This window comes from Chiloscyllium plagiosum, unplaced genomic scaffold (assembly GCF_037043375.1).
Source record: "Chiloscyllium plagiosum isolate Xiang-an unplaced genomic scaffold, Cpla_swu_hap1 HiC_scaffold_31, whole genome shotgun sequence".
NCBI classification, from domain to species: Eukaryota; Metazoa; Chordata; class Chondrichthyes; order Orectolobiformes; family Hemiscylliidae; genus Chiloscyllium; species Chiloscyllium plagiosum.
This window is the reverse complement of record NW_028270169.1, coordinates 1,614,031-1,636,848: the sequence shown is the minus strand read 5'-3', so window position 1 is coordinate 1,636,848 and position 22,818 is coordinate 1,614,031. Positions and strand designations below refer to the sequence as shown.

General features: G+C 43.5%; 1 protein-coding gene and 1 long non-coding RNA gene across 3 annotated transcripts in view; one reads left to right on the top strand and one right to left on the bottom strand.

Moving 5' to 3' along the window:
- The window catches only part of LOC122563846 (cytospin-B-like), an 81,811-nt gene extending 80,763 nt beyond the window's left edge, over nt 1-1,048 (top strand). The window contains exon 6 of one of the 2 annotated variants that reach the window (XM_087977115.1): nt 580-1,048. In XM_087977115.1, the coding sequence (XP_087833241.1) occupies nt 580-601 (22 nt within the window). In that variant the 3' untranslated portion in view covers nt 602-1,048. The remainder of the gene's footprint in view (nt 1-579) is intronic. The other variant, XM_087977114.1, reaches the window with a different exon arrangement.
- The window catches only part of LOC148141837 (uncharacterized), a 198,623-nt gene that overhangs the window by 42,299 nt on the left and 133,506 nt on the right, over nt 1-22,818 (bottom strand). The window lies entirely within an intron of this gene.

Here is a 22,818-nt window from a genome sequence, read left to right as displayed (position 1 = left end):
AAGCAGCTTTGACCCACAACAGACTTCACTTCTGTCTGGGACACTGAGTGAGGAGTAGTTTCTACATCTGAGAATAACCAGTCAGTGTGCAACTAGTGAGCAAGAGTGACTTAGCCATCGTCACCCCTGTGACTGACATACAACTATCTCACTTCAATATGGAGTTGCATCAGAATCCACTAGAATCCAAACACATTTTATTGGGAATTCCAGATAGGTTGGCTGTAGGTGCTCAAACATGGCAGATTTGGCACCCCCATCATCTTCAGCACAAGGTCCTGGGAATACATCTGGCATTGCAGTGAGTTCGGGGTGACCCATCAGAAAGGTTAATTGAACAAGAATTATTCCTGATCAGAGACACTTTTCACTTAAACTCTTGCTCTGAATGGACATCCCAGAACACGTTAATCTGTCTGTACTGAGCCCGGGTCTCCTGAATGGTCTCTCTAGCAGCACCTGCTCTCTGTGCTTTGCCACCTCTTGTCCAGTCTCTGCACCAGCTGCACCTTCAATATTGCTTCAGCCTTTCACCCAAATCAAACTTTCTCTGAGATAGTTTCACTCATTCCTCCACAGGTCTGATCCTTCCCAAGTGTGAAGCAAATCTGAGCCGGTGACCGAGACCCAGGAGCAGCTCCTGGATTAGGGACCGGAGCTCAGGAGAAATTTCTGAAACTCCGAGTCCGGCTACCTGGACACTGGCCACAAGTTTCGTTAAGACTGTTGGAAGGAGTATCCCAGGAACCAGAGCCCTGTCTGTGTGAACATGGATCTTTCACAGTGGGCTGTTGTGATCTGGAATGCGCTGCCAGAAAGGGTGGTGGAAACAGATTCAATAGTAACTTACAAATGGACAGCGGATAAACACTCAAAGGAAAAATATGCAGGGTTCCAGAGCATGATGGAGGGTGCAGACCTAATTAAACAGATGTTCAGAGAGCTAACTTGGGCACAATGGGCTGAATGTCATCCTCTTATGCCTTTTGATCTTATAATAAATTAAGAGGTGGACCTGATCTCAGCAGCTTCACTTCATCCCTCAATCCTCTCAGTGTCTGTCGTGTGACTGTTCCTGACTCACTGCCATTTCACGCCAAATGTGGTATTGCTGCCACCTGTTGGTGGCTCTGTGTCTGGTAGTCAGCTATCCATTGCTCAGTCAGACATTGTATACACACAAACTTCTAAATCTTGCCTTTTATTAGCAATGTTAGGGTGGAATGATGCAGATTGTGTAAAACATTTAGAACATAGCAATTACAGCGCAGTACAGTCCCTTTGGCCTTTGATGTTGCGCCAACCTGTGAAATTAATCTCATGCCCATCTAATCTACACTGTTCCATAATTATCCATATGTATGTCCAATGCCCATTTAAATGCCCTTACCGTTGGCGAGTCCACTATTGTTGCAGGCAGGCTGTTCAATGCCCTTACTACACTCTGAGTAAAGAAACTACCACTGATATCGGTCCTAAATCTATCACCCCTCAATTTAAAGCTATGTCCCCTCATGTTAGCCTTCACCATCCGAGGAAAAAGGCTCTTACTGTTCACCCTATCTAACCCTCTTATTATCTTATACGTCTCGATTAAGTCACCTCTCAACCCTCTTCTCTCCAATGAAAACAGCCTCAGTTACCTCAGCCTTTCCTCGTAAGACCTTCCCTCCATACCAGGCAACACCCTAGTGAATCTCCTCTGAACCCTTTCCAAAGCTTCCACATCCTTTCTATAACGCGGTGACCAGAATTGTATGCAATACTCCAGGTGTGGCCTTACCAGTGTCTCATACAGCTGAAGCATGACCCCGTGACTCTGAAACACAATCCCCCTACCAATAAACACCAACACACTATATGCCGTTTTAACAACCCTATCAACCTGAGTGGCAACTTTCAGTGATTGATGCACCTGGACACCAAGATCTTTCTGCTCATCTACACTGCCAATAATTTTACCATTCGCCCAGTACCCTGCATTCCTGTTATTTCTTCCAAAGTGAACTACCTCACACTTTTCAGCATTAAACTCCATTTGCCACTTCTGAGCCCAGCTCTGCATCTCATCTATGTCCCTCTGTAACCCAGAACATCCTCCGGCATTATCCACAACTCTGCCTACCTTAGTGTCATCTGCAAGTTTATTAACCCATCCTTCTACGCTCACATCCAGATCATTTATAAAAATGACAAACAGCAGTGACCCCCAAACAGATCCTTGAGGCACACCTGAGCTCCAGGATGAACATTTCCCATCAATTACCACCCTCTGTCTTCTTTCAGCTAGCCAATTTCTGACCCAATTTGCTAAATCACCTTCAATCCCAAAACTCCGTATTTTGTGCAATAGCCTTATCAAACACCTGACTGAACTCCACATACACCACATCAACCACTTTACCTTCATCCACCTGTTTTGTCACCTTCTCAAAGAACTTAATAAGGTCAGTTAAGCATGCCCTACCCTTCACAAAAACGTATCTCTAATCAATTTATTCCTTTCCAGATGGTTATAAATCTATCTCTTATAATCTTCTCCAACACCTTACCCACAACCGGAGTACGGCTCACAGGCCTATAATTACCAGGATTGTCCCAACTTCCCTTCTTAAACAAGGGAACGACATTTGCTGTCCTCCAGTCTTCTGGTACTACACCTGACGACAATGATAACAAAAATCAATCTGCAATCTCCTCCCTGGCTTCCCAGAGAATCCGAGGATAAATTGCATCCGGCCCAGAGGTCTTTTCTATTTTCAGATCTTCCAAAATTACTAAAACCTCCTCTTTGTCAATCTCAACCCCATCTAATCTAGTAGCCTATATCTCCGTATTCTCATTAACATTGCCCTTTTGCAATGTGAATACTGATGAAAAGTATTCATTAAGCGCTTCCCCCATGTCCTCAGATTCCACACACAACTTTCCACTACTATCTTTGATTGGCCCTAATCTTACTCTAGTCATTCTTTTATTCCTAATACACCTATAGAAGACCTTAGCATTTTTCTGGATCTTATCTGCCAACAACTTCTCACGTCCTCTCCTGGCTCTTCTCAGCCCTCTCTTTAGATCTTTTCTGGCTAACTTATAACTCTCAAGCCCCCTGTCTGAGCCTTCACACCTCATCCTCACATAAGCCTCCTTCTTCCTCTTGATAAGAGCTTCAACTTCTTTAGTAAACCGTGGATCCCTTTCTCGACAACTACTTCCCTGCCTGATCGATATATACGTATCAAGGACCCGCAGTAGCTGTTCCTTTAATAAGTCGCACATTTCAAGTGTGTCTATCCCCTGAATCCCAAATCTTGCCTAATTGCATCATAATTGCCTTGTGCCCAGTTATACTTCTTTCCCAGCGGTATAACCTATCCCTGCCGATTGTCATTGCAAACATAACCGATTGTGGTCACTATCGCCAAAATGCTCACCTACCCCCAAATCTAACAACTGGCCAGGTTCATTCCCCAGTACCAAATCCAATATGGCATCGCCCCTTGTTGGCCTGTCTACATACTGTGTCAGGAAACCCTCTTGCACACATTGAACAAAAACTGATCCATCTAAACTACTTGAACTAAAGTATTCCCAGTCAACGTTGGGGGAATTAAAGTCCCCCATAACTACTACCCTGTTATTCTTGCTCCTATCCAGAATCATCTTTGCTATCCTTTCCTCTACATCACTGGAACAATTCGGAGGCCTGTAGAAAACTCCCAACAGGGTGACCTCTCCTTTCCTGTTTCTAACCTTAGCCCAAACTACCTCAGTGGATGAGTCCTCAAATGTTATCTCAGCTGCTGTAATACTATCTTTGATTAACAATTCCACCACCCCCCCCCCCCCCCCCGCTCCCCCCCCCCCCAACCCCCACCATCTTCTCTGTTCTTACTGAAACATCTAAATCCAGGAATCTGCAACAATCATCCTTGTCCCTCCTCCAGCCATGTCTCTGAAATGGCCACAACATCAAAATCCCAGGTACCAAACCGTGCTGCAAGTTCACCCACCTTATTCTGGATGCTCCTGGCAATAAAGTCCACACATTTCAAACCAACATCCTAATTGCCAGTGCCCACTTGTGACCTTGTAAACCTACCCCTGACCTCACTGCCCTCAACCGCCTGGATATGAAACTACAATTCAGGTTCCCATCCTCCTGCAGCATTAGTTTAAGCCCTCTGAAGAGCATTAGCAAATTTCCCCCCAGGATGTTGGTACCCCTCTGGTTCAGGTGAAGACCATCCTGCTTGTAGAGGTCCCACCTTCCTCAGAAAGAGCTCCAATTATCCAAGAATCCAAAACTCTCCCTCCTGCACCATCCCTGCAGCCACGTGTTCAGCTCCGCGCTCTCCCTGTCCCTCGCTTCACTAGCATGTGGCACAAAGCTTTTCTGGAGCTTAAACACTGGCACAAATCAATTGAACAAAATGGCCAGTTTCTGTTTTGCAAATTCCATATTCTGTTCTTTGGTCAGATGATTCAGTGTTAAATAAATGATATAAGTGAATTAGTCCTGACACAGACCAGGAGGCCCAGGTTTCAGTCCCCAGCCTGTGGTTAGCTAATCTATCTCCTACGCTTTACAATCATAATGGAAGGGCAACAAAAGCTGGAAATGTGGCATTCAGGCAGCAACAGAAACTCAATTTCCAGGATATTTTACTTTTATCTTTTGATTTTATTTAACTAAATCCAAACTTAACCCAATTCACTCAATGTCCACACTTCAAGAAATGGGTGGTGAGTGTTTCTCCTCAGTGCACTGACGTACCAGTTTAGATTACAGCGCAGAAGATAATCTGAGATCTTCCTGTGCTCTGTTTTAGACTCAGTATCACATTGGTTATTGCCATGAACCCAATTTCTCATTTAGCATTTGATTGGTTATTATTCAGGATTTAAGAATGTCTTAGTAATTTGGAGGATTTATTTGAAAACTTTAATGAGAATTTTTCATAATTTAATTCACTATTTGCTCAATGGTTTAATATTAAAATTGTGGCCCCACCTACAGACACCTAGTGGTACTGCAGCCTGGCCACAATACCGCCACCTACAGGCACACAGCAGTGTTGCAGTCTGGCCGCAGTGTTGCCACCTACAGGGGACTATGTCCCTCCCTCTGAACTGTGTGGCTGGAACTGAGAGATGGAGATCTGGCCAACACGAGCCTGTCACTGAGACTACCAGAGGGTAAGACTGTTAGACCAACACAAGGATGGTCCTTCAGCCAACAACCACAATGAAACAAATGGTGAAATTGGCTTGCTGGATGACATTGCAATGGGGAGTCTCCAGTGAGAAGTTTAAACTGTTTTGGTACATTTAACAGCCTGAAAGTATTAAATAGAATTTACAACATAGAAATACTATCCATCTAACCAGTTTATGTTGGCATTGATCTCACATGAGCAGCATCCCAATTTTATTTGTAAATCACTTAATTCTTCTTAATGTCTATGTCTAACCTGTTTTTATGTGGCCTTTGCCAACACAATCACAAATTGACAACACACAGGCCAAATAACAAATTCGTTGTGTTCCTGGTCTAACTATTTCATTCTAAATAGCACTCATTTATTAAACAGTTTATTCTGATTGTATTCCATCCTATCAGATAATTTTAAACCTTTCCAATCACTGATTATCCAGTCGTATTCAACCAAAAGCAGTTCCGAACCCTTGAAGAATGCACCTAGAACCCTGAGTGAACTTTGCCAAGGCATATTAATGGAGATGCACATCAATATTTTTAATTAACCTGTTCAGATGTATCTCAGGAGCAAGTGAGACTTAAACCCAGGCCATTTTGGTCTAAAGGTAAGGACACTACTGCTGCACCGCAAAAGCCCTCCAGACATGCAAGTACACAAACATCTGCCTGATTTCATTGGGTGCAACTACTTTAACTGGATGACTCAGTGCTGAATGACGATGGGTGAAACTGTCAAGTGGTGATGGATGCGATGCTGTTGAACGATGATGGGGTGTGAATGCTGTGCACAGGAAGGTTGGAGCAGTGGCCTTAATTGTGAGTTGTGTTGCTCACTTTGTCACATGCAGGGAGCTTGTTGAATTGGGCATCAGACCTGCACTAGGATATGATTGTTTGATAGGGGAAAGGTAATGGGAATTGGTGGCTGTGTTGTAAGATTTCTCTGGTCAGTTTTGGGTGTTTTTATTGGCAAAATTAATTTGCTGCTTGAAAACAACTGTTGGATATTTTTTAATAAGCAATTTTTAAATTCAAAATTGTGCCTTTCTATAAATCAGATGAGCTCTCCATTTACTCCAAATTAAAGCAACTACTATGTCATCATTCAGGAGAGTCTAGGTATTTATGGAATCTAGAGATTCAGTATCAATTCTGAACATGACTTTGAGCAGGCAGTGATTTTGTTACTGTGACTTTATTACAACAGTGTTGTATCAGTTGTGTCAGTTGCAAGGCAAATAGTTAGCCATTGCCCTTTTTTCTGAAATAGGAAACAGATTTTTCAATGGTTCAATAAAGAATTCATTCTTACTTAGAATATGGCACTTTATAGATGAAACATTGTATGGCATTTGCAATTATATAGGCAGGATCATGTAGAAATAAATGCATTATTTTCACATGAGGTGTTAGAGTTGTTGAGTCATTCAATGATAATTTAGAATGAACCGACTGAGAGCATTGTAAGGTTCAAACAGTGCATAGCATTGGGCGGGCCACTTGGATGGGGCAGGAAACCCCATCCTGCCTTATAAAGTGTTAAACAGGATTAATGTATCCCTTCTATTTAGTGAATCTCTTCATGGTTAGTTGCTGGGTTCAGTTTATGCAGTGTTTCTGCATAACAGAGTGTTAATCAGCTCACAGCATCAGGAGACAGGCAATTGGTCTCCAGCTGATAGAAAAAAGCAGCAACTGCAAACAGGACTTCAGCTGATCCAGATGTGACCATCTCTGGGTTGGCCTGAGTCCCAGTGTGGATGGACCCAGGTCTGAATGTTATCTAGTTTCGGCTTGTGTCAAATCCAGATGTTGTTTCTCAATCTTGGGCAGGATGGTGATTGAGGATTGTTGTAATTTCTGTGAGATTTAAACCACAGTTTGAAATAAAGAACAAGCCCCATCCTAAGCTAGACTGCTGTTTCGTGGATTTGTTTGTTATTTATCAACAAATATAAAGGTGTCTTTCAGTGATCTTAAAATTAAAGTGGACATTGTGTTTCTCCCTCCTGATCCCAGCGATGGATTAGCAACAAGAGTCTTGACACCAGGAAACAGTTTCTCTCTCAGTGCCATTGGGTGAAAGAATTGGAAAATGTTGCCTCGGAGACAGCTTCAATATCTAAAAACAGTTGTACAGAGAGTGGAGCGTATCTGTATCTCTCTCTCCATCTCTCTTTTTCACTCTGTCCCTCCCTTTGTTTTTTTTTCTCTCTCTCTCTCTCTCTGTGTCTGAGTCTCTGTAATTCTCTCTATGACTCTTTCTCTCTGTATCTCTGCCTCTCTGTCTGTCTCTCCCAGCATCTCTCTTTCCTTCTGCCTCTCTCCCTTCTCATTTTGTCTGTGTATCTGTTTGTTTGTCTGTACTGTATACTGTATACTGTATACAGTTTCCTCATTTCCCCTTCACCACCTCACCCTAGTTCCAAACTTCCAGCTCAGCACTGTCCCCATGACTTGTCCGGACTTGTCCTACCTGCCTATCTCCTTTTCCACCTATCCACTCCACCCTCTCCTCCCTGACCTGTCACCTTCATCCCCTCCCCCACTCACCTATTATACTCTATGCTACTCTCTCCCCACCCCCACCCTCCTCTAGCTTATCTCTCCACACTTCAGGCTCACTGCCTTTATTCCTGATGAAGGGCTTTTGCCCGAAACGTCGATTTCGAAGCTCCTCGGATGCTGCCTGAACTGCTGTGCTCTTCCAGCACCACTGATCCAGACTCTGGTTTCCAGCATCTGCAGTCATTGTTTTTACCCTGTACTGTATATCTCCCATTGCCTTGCTCTTATCTCCTGGCTCTCTCTCTCTGTATGTCTCTTTATCTCTCTTTCTATATCTCTCTCTATCTGTCTCTTTCTCTCATCTCCCTCTCTGTTTGTATCTCTCTCTGCTGTGCTCTCTCTTGCTCTCTGTTTACATGTTTTCATACTCTTCCTCATAATAGATGTGATTTTAAGTTTTGTACTGGAAATATGCTTTTTGAAAAATGCTTGAAATGACTTAAAAGAAACAGTGACTGTGCATTTGCAGAGGTTTACAAGGTTAATCCTTGGGATGGGAGGCTGATTTTATGAGGAGAAATTGAAAAACCTGTGTCTATATTCTCTGTGTCTTGAAAAATGAGAGGTGATGTCATTGAAACTTTGATGTTTATACAGGCTGGATGTAGATAGAATGTCTCCCCTGGCCGGTGCCTGTAGAATCAAGGGTACAATCTCAGGATAAAGGGTAGACATTTTAAGATTGAGATGAGGAGAATTTTTTTCACTCAGAGGGTGGTGAATCTTTGGAATTCTCTACCTTGGAGGGGTGTGAAAATTCAATCATTGAGCAGGTTCAAGACAGTCTCCAGGAATCTACCAAACTCTAAAGACATCAAAAGATATGAGATAATGCCACTTTCTCGCACAAGAGAAAATTGGCTATGATCTAATTGAATTGTAGGTCAGACTTATTGGACTGAATGACCTATCCCTGTTCCTATGTTTGCTGCCAGAAAGACCATACCTTTCTATTTTTTTGTAGTTTTGATTGTGGACTGAACTGAAAAAAGATTGTTTTGAAAAACAAGGACTGTGGAAGGAATTGCAATACCTTTAGAAAGCAAGTTACTGAAGCTCGTTGTAAGTTGTGTTTACACTGCTGCTTTGTTCAAGTAGTAGGGGAGGAGAGAGAAGACACCATAGCACCAGAGTTTGTGTGCAGGGTGAGATTTGGCTAGCAACAGAGTGCTGATTGGTTTGTGCACTTGTGACATGTCAGAGGCTGATGTCAGAGATTAACAGCCTGAAGACCAACTCTCTGTTTGGTTCCTGAGCTGCTGAACAGCTTGTAGGTGTGAATGATTCAGAGGCACAAAATGTCTAGACTGGAAAAAGCAAGCTGTGTCTTTATACCGTCGTAATAAAAGTACCTGAAGCTTGAAGACAGTCAGTTATTTCCTTTCACCAGTTGTTGTGACCTGTTGCTCTTAACCAGTAACTCATAGACATTGCAATTAGTCTACCAATAACCCAGTGCCTCTTGAAAAGAAGTAAGAGAATCCGGAACAGTGATTGCAAAACATCAGATCTTGGGAAGCAATAAGTGCAACTTATTAAATCCTGTGGGCTGGTGATGTTTCCTTAGTGTTCCTGTTCTAGCTTTACACCTTTGTTTTTGTCTGTGTCTGTATGTATGTATGTCTAGGGGCTTTAAAGGAACTTAAAGCTTTTACTAGTAGAGTTGTATATCAATAATTCACAAAAACTGAAAGAACTGCAGATGCTGTAAATCAAAACAAAAACAAGTTGCTGGAAAAGCCCAGCAGGTTTGGCAGCATCCAAGGGTCCAGTGACCCTTCCTCAGACCCGAAACGTTAACGCTGATTTCTCTCCACGGATACTGTGAAACCTGCTGAGCTTTTCCAGCAACTTCTGTTTTCGTATCACTAATTCATAGTTGTATTTTGCCTGCGATTAGAATTTATTTATTTGTAAGAAATAGTTGTTCCTGTCAAGTAAAGGAAACCGGCCGGTGCTTTCTATGCTGATTGTATCAGAGAGGTAAATTAGGGACTTTGTATATTTTTTAAAAATAATTAACTTTTGTAGGGGCTCCACGTGTTGGTGGGGTTTGAGAATCAGCCACTTTCCCAAGTGGGCCATAATAACAGGGAATGATACTACCCTAAATAGACAATGGCACTGTTACTAAGACACTTTCTTTAGTGTGCTTGGGAAAAATAAATTTATTTTGTTCATTATAGGGGTTCACTCTCATACGTACTTAGTAATATTTTGCTAGTTCATTGGATTTGTCAAGAAACAATAGTTCAGACATGATACATTAGTTAATTAGACAAAAAAAGGTAAACAACTTTGGCATGTTGGCTCAGTGGATAGCAATGCTGCCTCACAGCACCAGATATCAGGGATTAATTTCAGTCTTCAGTGATGGTGTTTGCACATTCTTCCTGTGTCTGCATGGGTTTCCTCCAGGTGCTCTGGTTTCCTCTCATAGTCCAAAGATGCGCAGGTTAGTTAGGTGGTTTGGCCTTGTTAAATTACTCATAGTGTCCAGAGATGTGCAGATTAAGGGGATTAGCCATGGGAAATACAGGGTTATGGGTGAAGAGTAGGATGGTCTTCGGAGGGTTGGTGCAGACTCAATACACTGTAGGGATTCTATGATTCTAACCGTGACAATTAAGAATGGTTCATTGATACCAGAGGGGACACAGGCTTTTGACATGGAGTATTTTGGTGTTATTAAAGTAGTGGAAACATATCCTGCTCTCTCACTTCCATGGGTCATCCTTGTGCCTGATGAAGTCTGCTCTGTGGACCACTTGATGAGAAGTGCTGCCTACAAGTTTTGTTTGATGAGAACTACCCTCTGGGAGAACTTCCTCTGCCCTGGCATTTACTGTTATATCATATTTCTTGGGGCAGGTATTTTCTCTATGTCACTCAATTGTCTGAATCCTTTTGACTATAGGCCATGGGACAGCCACTCATGCTGTTGGATGAATGTTGTCCCCAAGCACACCTTCATCTGAGGGTTAGTTTACTATTCTTTCTAAGAACAAAACACTTTTCTTTTCAATAACAATATGTTTATATTAAGGTGCATTTGGTGCAGGATAAGCTGTTGATACTAGTTCAGTGGGAATCATGACCTCCATTTTTCCTGTAATCTTCCCTTTGTTTTTCCATATTCAAATTTTGGAAAGTTCATTACTTCTGTAATAGTTGTTCAATGAAATCTCAGAAAAACTCAGTTTTTAAGGGACCCCAAAATTCAACAGTTTCAATATTGTGGAAGTATCTGGAGGAACCTCTTTAGTAAAATGTTCATTACAATTTCACTGTAGACATTGGGGTTTTCTTTAACAAGACTTCCTGTGAAACCCAAAGTGGTTCAGAAAAGATTTACTAAAATATTGCCAGGGTTGGAGGGTTTGAGCTATAGAGAGAGGCTGAATAGTCTGGGCTATTTTCTCTGGCGTGTTGGAGGCTAAGGGGTGACCTTATAAAAGTTTATGAATAGGGTAAACAGACAAGTTCTTTTCTCTGGCGTGGGGAAGTCCAAACTAGAAAGTATAGATTTAAGATGAGAAGGGAAAGATTTGCAAGGGATCTAAGGGGCAACTTTTTCACACAAAGGGTGGTGCATGTATGGAATGAGATGCCAGAGGAAGTGGTGGAGGCTGGTACAATTACAGCATTTAAAAGGCATCTGGATGGGTAAGTGAATAGGAAGGGTTTAGAGGAATATGGGCTAAATGCTGGCATTTGGGACTAGATTTATATAGGATATCTGGTTGGCATGGACATGTTGGACTGAAGGGTCTGTTTCTATGCTGTCTGTCTATGAGTCTGTAAATCACATGACTAGTGATAACTTGCTTTGCTGTAGATCCCTGCTGGGCCTGTTTTTGAACAGTGACTATATCTGGTTTACTTGGAGGAAAGCCTGCTAAGAGCAAGCTGTCCAGCTGTTGTTTGAAGTTTCTGATAAGAAAACCCTCTTGCTGAGTTCAGAGTGAAACCTTGTTCTTCTATTGAATCAATGATTGAAAGGACGTTTGAATAGTGTATTTCCTGACCAGGCTGTGTCTACAAACCTGCAGAGAAAGTCGTACTTGACCACAGCAGTCAGAACACCAGAGGACCAAGCTCCAGAACATTCTATGCTTTATCTTACTGCCTTCAGGAAGAACCCATTAGTAAAACTTTTTTTTCAGAAAGTAAAGGTAAGTATCTGCAGAGAATTTTTTTCTCTGTTTCTAAAGTATGCGTGTGTGTGTATTTTCACACCTCCCTTGCGTAACACAATAGAAATCAAGCCCTGCTATTCCCAGGGTTACCAACATGATGAAGGTTTTAAAAAGTATGCAGAATTCCCCAATTTACTTGCCTTCTAGACCCAGATTAATTCCCCCTTCACATACATACATACAGATACAAAAAACAGTGTTATGGTGTAGGGAAAGACGTCAATTCAGTGGTCTCTGTTCACAGAGTTCATTGAACCTTAGAAATGACACAGCACAGAAGTGGCCATTCAACCCATCTTGTCCATGCTGACCCAAAGACAGCCAGATGTCCTTTCTCATCCCATCTTCCTGGCCATTTACAGATCCAGGTACTTTTTAAAACAGTTTAGTCTCTCTGTCTCCACCCTCTGCATAAAAACGCTTTTCCTCATGTCCTCTAATCTTTTTGCCACTTTACTTGAATCTATGATGCTTGGTTTTTGATCCTGTCTACTCTGTCTTTTCAATAATATCACTCCTCAGCTGTCTTTGTTCCAAGGAAAATAATCCCAACCTCCACAATCTCTCCAGCCCTAGCAACGTTCTAGTAAATCTTCTCTGTACTCTCTCCAGCATAGTTACATCCTTCCTGTAACATAGTGACCAGAACTGTAGCATTTGGGGCCTCACCAATATCTTATACGGTTTCATCATTATATCCCTACTTTTGTATTCTATACCTCTGCCAATGACGGAGTGTATTCCATAATCCTTCTTTACAATCTTACAACCAGTACTGCTACCCTTAGGAACCTGGGCACTTGTATGCCAATATTTCTCACTTCATCTACCCCTCTCATTATATTCCTGTTTATTGTCCATTTCCTTTTACTGCTTGACCTTCTAAAGTGCATTAACTCACACCTATCAGAGTTGAACTCCATCTGCGACTTTCCTGCCCAGACCACCCACCCATCTATATAATTTTGGAGCTTTTCTGCAGGGAGAAGGAAACTTCCTTCCTTTCCAGATGTCTGATAGCTTCAGGCCAAACATTTACACCAAAAAGGCAAAAGTGAGGACTACAGATGCTGGAAACCAGAGTTTAGATCAGAGTGGTGCTGGAAAAGCACAACAGGTCGGGCAGCATCCGAGGAGCAGGAAAATCAATGTTTTGGGCAAAAGCCCTTCATCATTTACACCAAAAAGCTGTTCACCAATCTCAGAGCCAATCATATAATTGTTGGGAGGCAGAGACCTTTCTCACTAACAAGGAATCACCATTCCCCAGACCTATCAGCTACTTGTTGCTAACTGAACCTTCCTTTATACAGTTCGACCCTTCCCCCCCTGCTCCAGCACACCTGCAGTTCTCCTTGCCTTCTGTTCGAACAAGCAGCTGCATAAACTCTTTACCCCTCAGTAACATGCAGCAATCCTTTTTGCAGTCCTTGTTTGTTTGAAAAATCAGTTATTTCCCCATTTCAGTCCACAATCAAAAATTCAGAAAAATAAAAAGATATAGTTTTTACAAACTGCTGACATAAAACTGTAAAATTTAAAACTCTGTTTTATTAAACTCCCCCTTCGCACACAAAGGGTGGAAAATGTAAGAGTACCGTGTGCAGTTTGGTCCTCTTATTTAAGAAAATATATTATTACATTTCAGTCCACAGAAAGTTCACAAGCGTGGTCCCTGGTAGGGAGAGATTGTCTTATGAACAAAGGTCAAGTAAGTTGGGACTCTGCTCACGGAATTGAAATTTATAGGATTCTTAAGGGTCTTGACAGATAAATGCTAAGAGGATATTTCTCTTCATGAGAGAGTCTAGGACCAGAGGGCACAGTCTCAGAATAAAGGGATGCCAATTTCAGACTGAGAAAAGGATGGATGCCTTCTTTCAGAAAGTTGAGCGTATTTGGAATTCCTTGCCACAGAGACTCTCCCCCGAGACTGGGGGCAGAGTGCTTGTGGATATTTACGGTTGAGATAGATAGATTTTTGATCATTTTGGGAATCAAGGGTTACAGGGAAAGCGCAGGAAAGTGAATGTGAGGAATGTTGGATCAGCCCTGATCCCTTTAAATGGTGGAGCAGGCTCGAGGGGCAGAATGGCCTACTCCTGTTTCTATTTCTTATGGTCTTACTGAGTCTTAACATGTGCTATGGCGAGACGTGGGGAAAATTTGGGCAACAAATCTGATGAGGCCCATCTTGACAGATCATTTCAGTCATGCTTTATGCTTTTCACAAATAGCATGGTGAAATTCTCGCTGGTCAGTGATGAGATGCCAATTGATGGTCATCAATGACTGTTAATTGCCTTGTTAACAGCCCAACTTACCTCTAATATTCAGATTACCTCTAAATGGACCCCACCACCAGGGATATATTTTCCTCCCCACTCCTTTCCACTTTGTACAAAGACCGTTCCCTCCGTGACTACCTGGTCAGATCCACACCCCCCTACAACCCACCCATCCTGGCACCTTCCCCTGCCACCGCAGGAATTGCAAAACCTGCGCCCACACCTCCTCCCTCACCTCCATCCAAGGCCCTAAAGGAGCCTTCCACATCCATCAAAGTTTTACCTGCACGTCCACCAATGTCATTTATTGTATCCGTTGCTCCCGATGCGGTCTCCTTTACATTGTGGAGACTGGATGACTTCTTGCAGAGCGCTTTAGGGAACATCTCCGGGACACCAGCACCAGTCAACCACACCGCCCCGTGGCTAAACATTTCAACTCCCCCTCCCACTCTGCCAAGGATACACAGGTCCTGGGCCTCCTCCACCGCCATTCCCTCACCACCCGACGCCTGGAGGAAGAACACCTCATCTTCCGCCTCGGAATCCTTCAACCCCAGGGCATCAATGTGGACTTCACCAGTTCCCACATTTCCCCTCCCCCACCTTACCCCAGTTCCAACCTTCCAGCTCAGCACCATCCTCATGACCTGTCCTACCTGCCAATCCTCCTTCCCACCTATTCATTCCACCCTCCTCACCGACCTATCACCTTCAGTCCCTCCTCAATCCACCTATTATACCCTTGGCTACCTTCTCCTCAACCTCACCCCCTCCCATTCATCTCTCCACCCCGGAGGCTCCTGCCTCATTCCTGATGAAGGGCTTTTGCCCGAAACGTCAATTTTCCTGCTCCTCAGATGCTGCCTGACCTGCTGTGCTTTTCCAGCACCACTTTAATCTAGACTCTGATCTCCAGCATCTGCAGTCCTCACTTTCACCTACCAACATCTCACAGCATGCTCCATGGACATTGACTACATACATACCCCAGACCCCAGACAGTGACATTTGATAGTGCCAGCCTTTAAGAACCCTCATGGCACATTTCTGATCCATTTACAAGATGCTTCTGCATTTCAGTGCTGCAATGGCAGATGGTGGAATTTGAATTAAATGGGGGGATCAGTAGAATCTGGAATTAATAATGACCATCTAACTACTGTAACTGGACACTATGGGCAATTTGGCTTGGCCAACCCACTTAACCTGCATGTCTTTCGACTGTGGGATGAAATCTGGAGCACCCAGAGGAAACTCACGGGGAGAATGTACACACTCTACTCAGACAGTCGTCTGAGGGTGGAATCGAACCCAGGTCCGTAGCATTGCATGTTAGCAGTACTAACCATTGAGCCACCGTGCAGACCATCTGCATGTCGATACTGTGTGCTCATGGACATACACCCAGCTCATTGACTGGACCAGACTGCACCTCCAGGCTCTTCATTCATTGTCACTGCACTCACTCACTTTACCCGGATGCTACACACAGCATCCCTGCCTTACATTGCCTTGCTTTTCTGTGCATTGCCCCTTCAGCCAGAGTTACCAGGCTCACATTACTTTTGTCATGCCTTGCTATTTAGCACAAACACAAAGGCAGGATGTTTGTCATGGTTGGCTGTCCTCAGTCAATTGAAGGGGATAGTCTTCAGTCAGAGTAAGTCAAGGGCAGTCTCAACACCCGTTCAGGCCCCGCTCAGAGTAGGTCAGAGTCAGGATCCTCTGCTCACAAGGGATGAGGAGCTGAATGTCAGGTAGCCCACATTCCATCTAGACTTATTCTGCCTACTGTGTGCTCTTTTCCACCTGGAATGAGAAATGCAGTTATTACAGGAGATAAAGGTGGGTGGCCCAGCTATTATTGCAGGTGGGGAGCACCTGAGCAAGTGGTTAGGAGCTCAAAGAGCAAGCAGGGTTAATGGTGTTGGGCGTTGGAGTGAGGAAGAGCAACAGGGGAAGATGATGCAGCCCATAGTGAGAGTGATAGAGCTTGACCCTTGGTGGGAGGTGGATGCAGTAGCACAGAGAGAATGAGTGTGAGGCAGTAGAAAAAAGATGGTGGCACTTAGCTTGGCAGTGTGAAGAAGTCATTGACCTTCTCCAGACAGCACTGGGCATTCCTCCAGAGAGTGGAAACTGCATTGACGCTTTGAGCAGGTTGGGCATGGGCTTGTGTCTGGTGTCATGGCCTCCACTGCTAATCTTGGGGGAGAGGATGTCCTGCCTCTACGTCACTCCATCCAGGTCCCTGCCCACAAAACAGGAACCAAATTTCCCTTGTCTGATGTTTCCAGGGCAAATATCAGCAACTGTGGAGGGCAGCTCCAAACTGTCAGATATTGTCTAGGTGCATGGTGGCCTTTCAAAAAATGGCAGAGGCACTAGGGAATGTGGGTCTGATCGGAATGTGGTAGGCAAGTAATGAGGTGAGTTTGAAAAACTAGGATAAGAGAACTCATGAGACCCCATGACAAGAAACCCTCCAAGAAGTCATGGCACATGAAGGAGCCATTGTCAGAACCTGATCCTGCATCTGTTCCACCTCTTTAGCGTCAACTGGACTTTCTGTGATTCCAGGTGAAACTATAATGTTCATTTCTGCCAAATCATTCCCCAGAAGTAAAACAACTCTATCTACAGGTCACTTCCGAACTACCCTGACTATAATATCACCAGTGAGTGAGTCAAAGAGGAGGTTGCATCAAACAGCAAAGGCAGAGTAACAAGGAACAAGGAAAATCAAGAACTGATGCTGGACTGAGAAAGCAAAGGAGCTGTGACTCCTTGATGACAAGCACGATACCCAGGGAGTCTTCAATGCCACAAAGGCAATGTATGGACCCAACTTCATTGGCCTCAAGCCAGTGCAGAGTTAGACTGATACCCTGTTGAGACAGAGAAAACATCAGTCTCTAATGGAGAGAATATAAAGAACTCCTAAACCATGATGCAGTTGTCAACAAGGACGTGTTTGAGGAAATCCCCCAATTGCCCATAAAGATGATTTAGACTCCCACCCAGTGTGGCTACCATTAGACACATGAAGAATGGGAAAGCTGCAGGAGTAGGTAGGATTCCAACAGAGGAGAAAGTGAGGACTGCAGATGCTGGAGATCAGAGCTGGAAATGTGTTGCTGGAAAAGCGCAGCAGGTCAGGCAGCATCCAAGGAGCAGGAGAATCGACGTTTCGGGCATGAGCCCTTCTTCAGGAATTCCAACAGAAACTTGCAAATTTGGAGGAGCAGAGTTTACCTGCCATCTCCATGAACTATCCCTGAAAATCTGGGACAAAGAAGAAATCCCTGTCGATCTCAAGGATGCTGCCATTACCACTGTATTGAAGAAAGGAGACAAAATGATTGTGGGAATGACTAAGGAATCTGCCTGAATCCTCACTGGGCGCCTTCTCCCAGTCTCAGAGAAAATCTTTCCTGAAAGCCAGTGTGGCTTCCGACCAAATCATGGAACTGTGGACATGATTTTCACTGCTTGGAAACTCCAAGAAAAATGTGAGGAACACCAACCACTCTACATGGCCTTCATCAATCTATCCAAGGCTTTTGACTCAGTCACTCAGGAAGTGCTATGGAAGACCCTGCCAAAGGTTGGCTGTCCATTGAAATTCATCAAATTCTCTGTCTCCTCCATGACAAGATGTCAATGACACTCCTCACCAATGGTAATTTGGCCAAGGTGGGTCATATGGGATATGGATCAGTGGTGCTGGAAGAGCACAGCAATTCAGGCAGCATCTGACGAGCAGCAAAATCTTTGCTCTGAGAAAGGGTCACTGGATCCAAAACATTAACTCTGGTTTCTTTTCACAGATGCTGCCAGATCTGTTGAGCTTTTACAGCAATTTCTGTTTATCTCATCATCCCCACTCTTTTCTCCATCATCATCACCTCCATTCTTCATCTTGTCAAGAACAAACTTCCCAAAGGTGTGTGCATTTTCTACAAGATGGACAGAAAATGTCTCAACCACAGCCTCCACTGGTTGAAATCCAAAGTGAAAGTGACAGGGACTAGATTGGGTTGGGATATCTGATCGGCATGGACAAGTTGGACCAAAGGGTCTGTTTCTCTGCTGTATATCTCTATGACTCTATAATCTTGCTTGTGGAACTTCAGTATGTGAACAAGAATGTCATCTTCACTCTCTTGGAATATAATCTTCAAGCCTCACTGAAGGTTTTAATGGAAGCAACCGCCAAAGTGGTCTCAGTCTCAACCTCAGGAAGACTTAAATCCTTTACCAACCCATTCCAGGTCAAATTCCAGTCCATCCACCCATTAAGATCAATGGACAAATTCCCCCCAAAGGTGACACATTTTTCTTACATGGGAAGCTACCTTTTTTCTCAGGCTGACATTGCATTCAATCTGCAAGCACTGCCTTTGGACATCTAAGGATGACCATCTTTGATGACCAAGACATCTGTGCCGATACCAAGATCATTGGGTATAAGGCAGTTCTTCTGGCTCCTCTACATGCAAAACATGAGAAGTACTATCAATGCTTTTGGGGATAGATTTTCCACATTATCTGGGAGGATTTGAAGCAGCTAATAGCACCAGCATAGGAGCCATGATTATCCAAAACCAACTCTGATATATTTCTGACTGCTACAGCAAACCTCCTTTTCCCAGCTCAAGGAAGACACTCAAATGAGAGGAGCACAAAGGGAGCATTTCAAAGACTCTTTGAAGGCTTCCCTCAAATAATGCAACATAGATGTCAACACGACATAGGAAGGGAAAAGGTTGAGATTCTGAAGGGAGATTACAGAGAGTTAGATAGAAATTTTAAAAAGGAGGTCCTCGAGAGTAGGAAGATCTGGATTACTCCCGGTGCTACGAGCTAGTGAGGGCAGGAATAGGAGGATAGAGCAGATGAATACATGGCTAGGAGCTGGTGTATGGGAGAAGGATACACATTTTTGGATCATTGGAATCTCTTTTGGGGTAGAAGTGACCTGTACAAGAAGGACGGATTGCACCTAAATTGGAAGGGGACTAATATACTGGCAGGGAAATTTGCGAGAACTACTTGGGAGGATTTAAACTAGTAAGGTGGGGGGGTGGGACCGAGGGAGATAGTGAGGAAAGAGATCGATCTGAGACTGGTACAGTTGAGAACAGAAGTGAGTCAAACAGTCAGGGCAGGCAGAGACAAGGTAGGACTAATAAATTAAACTGCATTTATTTCAATGCAAGGGGCCTAACAGGGAAGGCAGGTGAACTCAGGGCATGGTTAGGAACATGGGACTGGGATATCATAGCAATTACAGAAACATGGCTCAGGGATGGGCAGGACTGGCAGCTTAATGTTCCAGGATACAAATGCTACAGGGAGGCAAGGTGGGGGGGGGGGGGGGGTGGCATTTTTGGTAGGGGATAGCATTACAGCTGTGCTGAGGGAGGATATTCCTGGAAATACATCCAGGGAAGTTATTTGGATGATCAGCCATGATCATATTGAATGGAGATGGGGGAAGATATTAAGCAAGTATTTTGCATCAGTGGAGAAGTTCATGGAAGATATAGAATGTGGGGAAATAGATTGTGACAGCTTGAAAAATGTCCATATTACAGAGGAGGAAGTGCTGGATGTCTTGAAATGCATAACAGTGGATAAGTCCCCAGGACCTGATCAGGTGAACCCTAGAACTCTGTGGGAAGCTAGAGAAGTGATTGCTAGGCCCCTTGCTGAGATATTTGGATCATTGATGGTCCCGGATGAGGTGCCAGAAGACTGGAGTTTGGCTAACATGGTGCCACTATTTAAGAAAGGTGATTAAGAAAAGTCAGGGAACTATAGACCCGTGAGCCTGACGTCGGTGGTGGGCAAGTTGTTGGAGGGAATCCTGAGGGACAGGATGTACATGTATTTGGAAAGGCAAGGACTGATTGGGAAAGTCAACATGGCTTTGTGTGTGGGAAATCATGACTTACGAACCTGATTGAGTTTTTTGAAGAAGTAATGAAGAGGATTGAAGAGAGCAGAGGTGGACATGATTGATATAGACTTCAGTAAGGTGTTCAGCAAGATTCCTCATGGGAGACTGGTTAGCAAGATTAGATCTCATGGAATACAGGGAGAACTAGCCATTTGGATACAGAACTGGCTCAAAGGTAGAAGAAAGAGGGTGGTGGTAGAGGGTGTCTTTTCAGACTGGAGGCCTGTGACCAGTGGTGTGCCACAAGGGTCAGTGCTGGGTCTGCTTCTTTTTGTTATTTATATAAATGATTTTGATGTGACCAGAGGAGGTATAGTTAGCAAGTTTGCAGATGACACTAAAATTGGAGGTGTAGTAGAGAGCAAAGTAGGTTACTTCAGAGTACAACGGGATCTTGATCAGATGGGCCAATGGGCTAAGGAGTGGCAAATAGAGTTTATTTAAGATAAATGTGAGTTATGATTAAAGCAGCTTGAGAATGCAGAAAAACAAAGAAATTAGAGATGGCAGAAAAAATGTAAAAAAGGGATAAGGATATGAAGGACAGGAAATGGAAATGAGAAAACTAAAATGAGAATTGTAGACAGGAAAAAGTGAGGGAACATGAATATATGTTAAAAATTACGTAGTTGAAACAGGAGATGTCAGATGCTGATGCTGAGGCAGGTCCTGGTGGGGTGAATCTGAGTCATAATTTGAAGTTCAGTACAGAAGTGTTCAAGTTTGTACAGGCCCTACCATGTTTGGAGTAAAATGATGTGAGGTATTTTTCATCTCATTTGAGAAAATAGCTAGACAAATGAATTGGGCAAAAGACTATCAGACACTGCTTGTGCAGAACAAGTTGACAGCCTCACTGTAAGGGAAGGTTTCTCGGGATTATGACACAGTAAAACAAAACTGTATTGGCTAAATGTGAGCTCACGCCTGAGGCATGTGGGCAAAGGTTCCAGATTTGAGGAAACATCTGAGACTGTTAATGAATTTGAAAGGGTTAAGTAAAGTAATTGTTACAGGTGGATACAAGCACTGGAAGCTGAAACCACATATGAATTCCGTAGAGAGATTAACCTCTTTGAGACATTTAAAAAGACATTACCTTCCATAATGAGAGCCCATGTTGAGGACCAAAAGGTTGCAAAAGCCAGAGAGGCAACAGCAATGGCTGAAGATTGTGAGTTAATCCGAAAACTAAAACCTTTCTTCAATCACCCTCATAAATGTGAAAAGGATAAGAAATGGGGGCATGAACGGAAGATGAGTAGCCAGGGTAAGGAATAGAATCTGGTAATGGCCCATGGTCTCCTCATCAGATCATAAAGGAAAGTACTGAGGGTGGAGATGAAAATCTAAAGCCAAGCTGTTTTCATGGTAACGAGGTGGGACACATTCGTTCAGAATGCTGGAGTTTGCAAGGGACACACATGAGACTTATTGGAGTTTGTAAAAATGTTTCTGAAAAGGAAACTCAAAAGGCAAAGGTCAAGGATCTGATTGTAGTTTTAACTACAATGAAGAGTCCAGAGGTAGTGAGTGTGGAAGAAATACAGAGGGCAACTGAGAGATGGGAAGAGTTTTACCTCATTGTCAAATAGCCCTTTTTCTTCAAATGATGCAGCCAAGACCATCACCATACTAAGAGGGACAAGAGCTACTCAAAATCTTCTGTTGGAGAAGGATTTAGATTTCCCTCCGGTGCATTCAATGAAATCCAAGTGTTGGTAAATTGGACAGGTGGAGAGTATGTCCCTGATCCATTAAACAAAGTCCTGTTGGAGTGGGACTTGTCTAGTGGCAATCAGGACAGTTAGGAACTTATCTGTGGGTGGAGTTGATTTACCCCGAGGAATGATTTGGCCAGAGTTGAAATTATTCTTATTATGAGTAATTACTTACTAATGATTCTGACTGTCCACCTAAAAAAATCCATGTGACTTGTCATGAGTTCTGTGGGTCCTTGTGTGGGTGATGAGCTTGGTCCGAGAGAGACATCTCCCATCACAAATTTGGCAGGTGTTTCCGGGAGGTGGAATTGGTCCTTAGTCTTGAAATCACTGGCATTCATTTCTCTGGTTCCTTTTTCACACTTCCTCTTCTCACCAGGTATTCTCAAAGAATTGTATACCTTCAGACAGGAGCTTCCTCCAAGTTGATTTCTTCTGAATGAGGGTCTCCCATGTCATAGAGTCATAGAGATGTACAGCATGGAAACAGACCCTTCGGTCCAACCTGTCCATGCCGACCAGATATCCCAACACAATCTAGTCCCACCTGCCAGCACCCGGCCCATATCCCTCCAAACCCTTCCTATTCATATATCCATCCAAATGCCTTTTAAATGTTGAAATTGTACCAGCCTCCACCACTTCCTCTGGAAGCTCATTCCATACACGTACCACCCTCTGTGTGAAAACATTGCCCTTTAGGTCTCTTTTATATCTTTCCCCTCTCACCCTAAACCTATGATCTCTAGTTCCTCACTCCCCGATCCCAGGGAAAACACTTTGCCTATGTATCCTATCCATGCCCCTCATGATTTTGTAAACATCTATGAGGTCACCCCTCAGCCTCCAA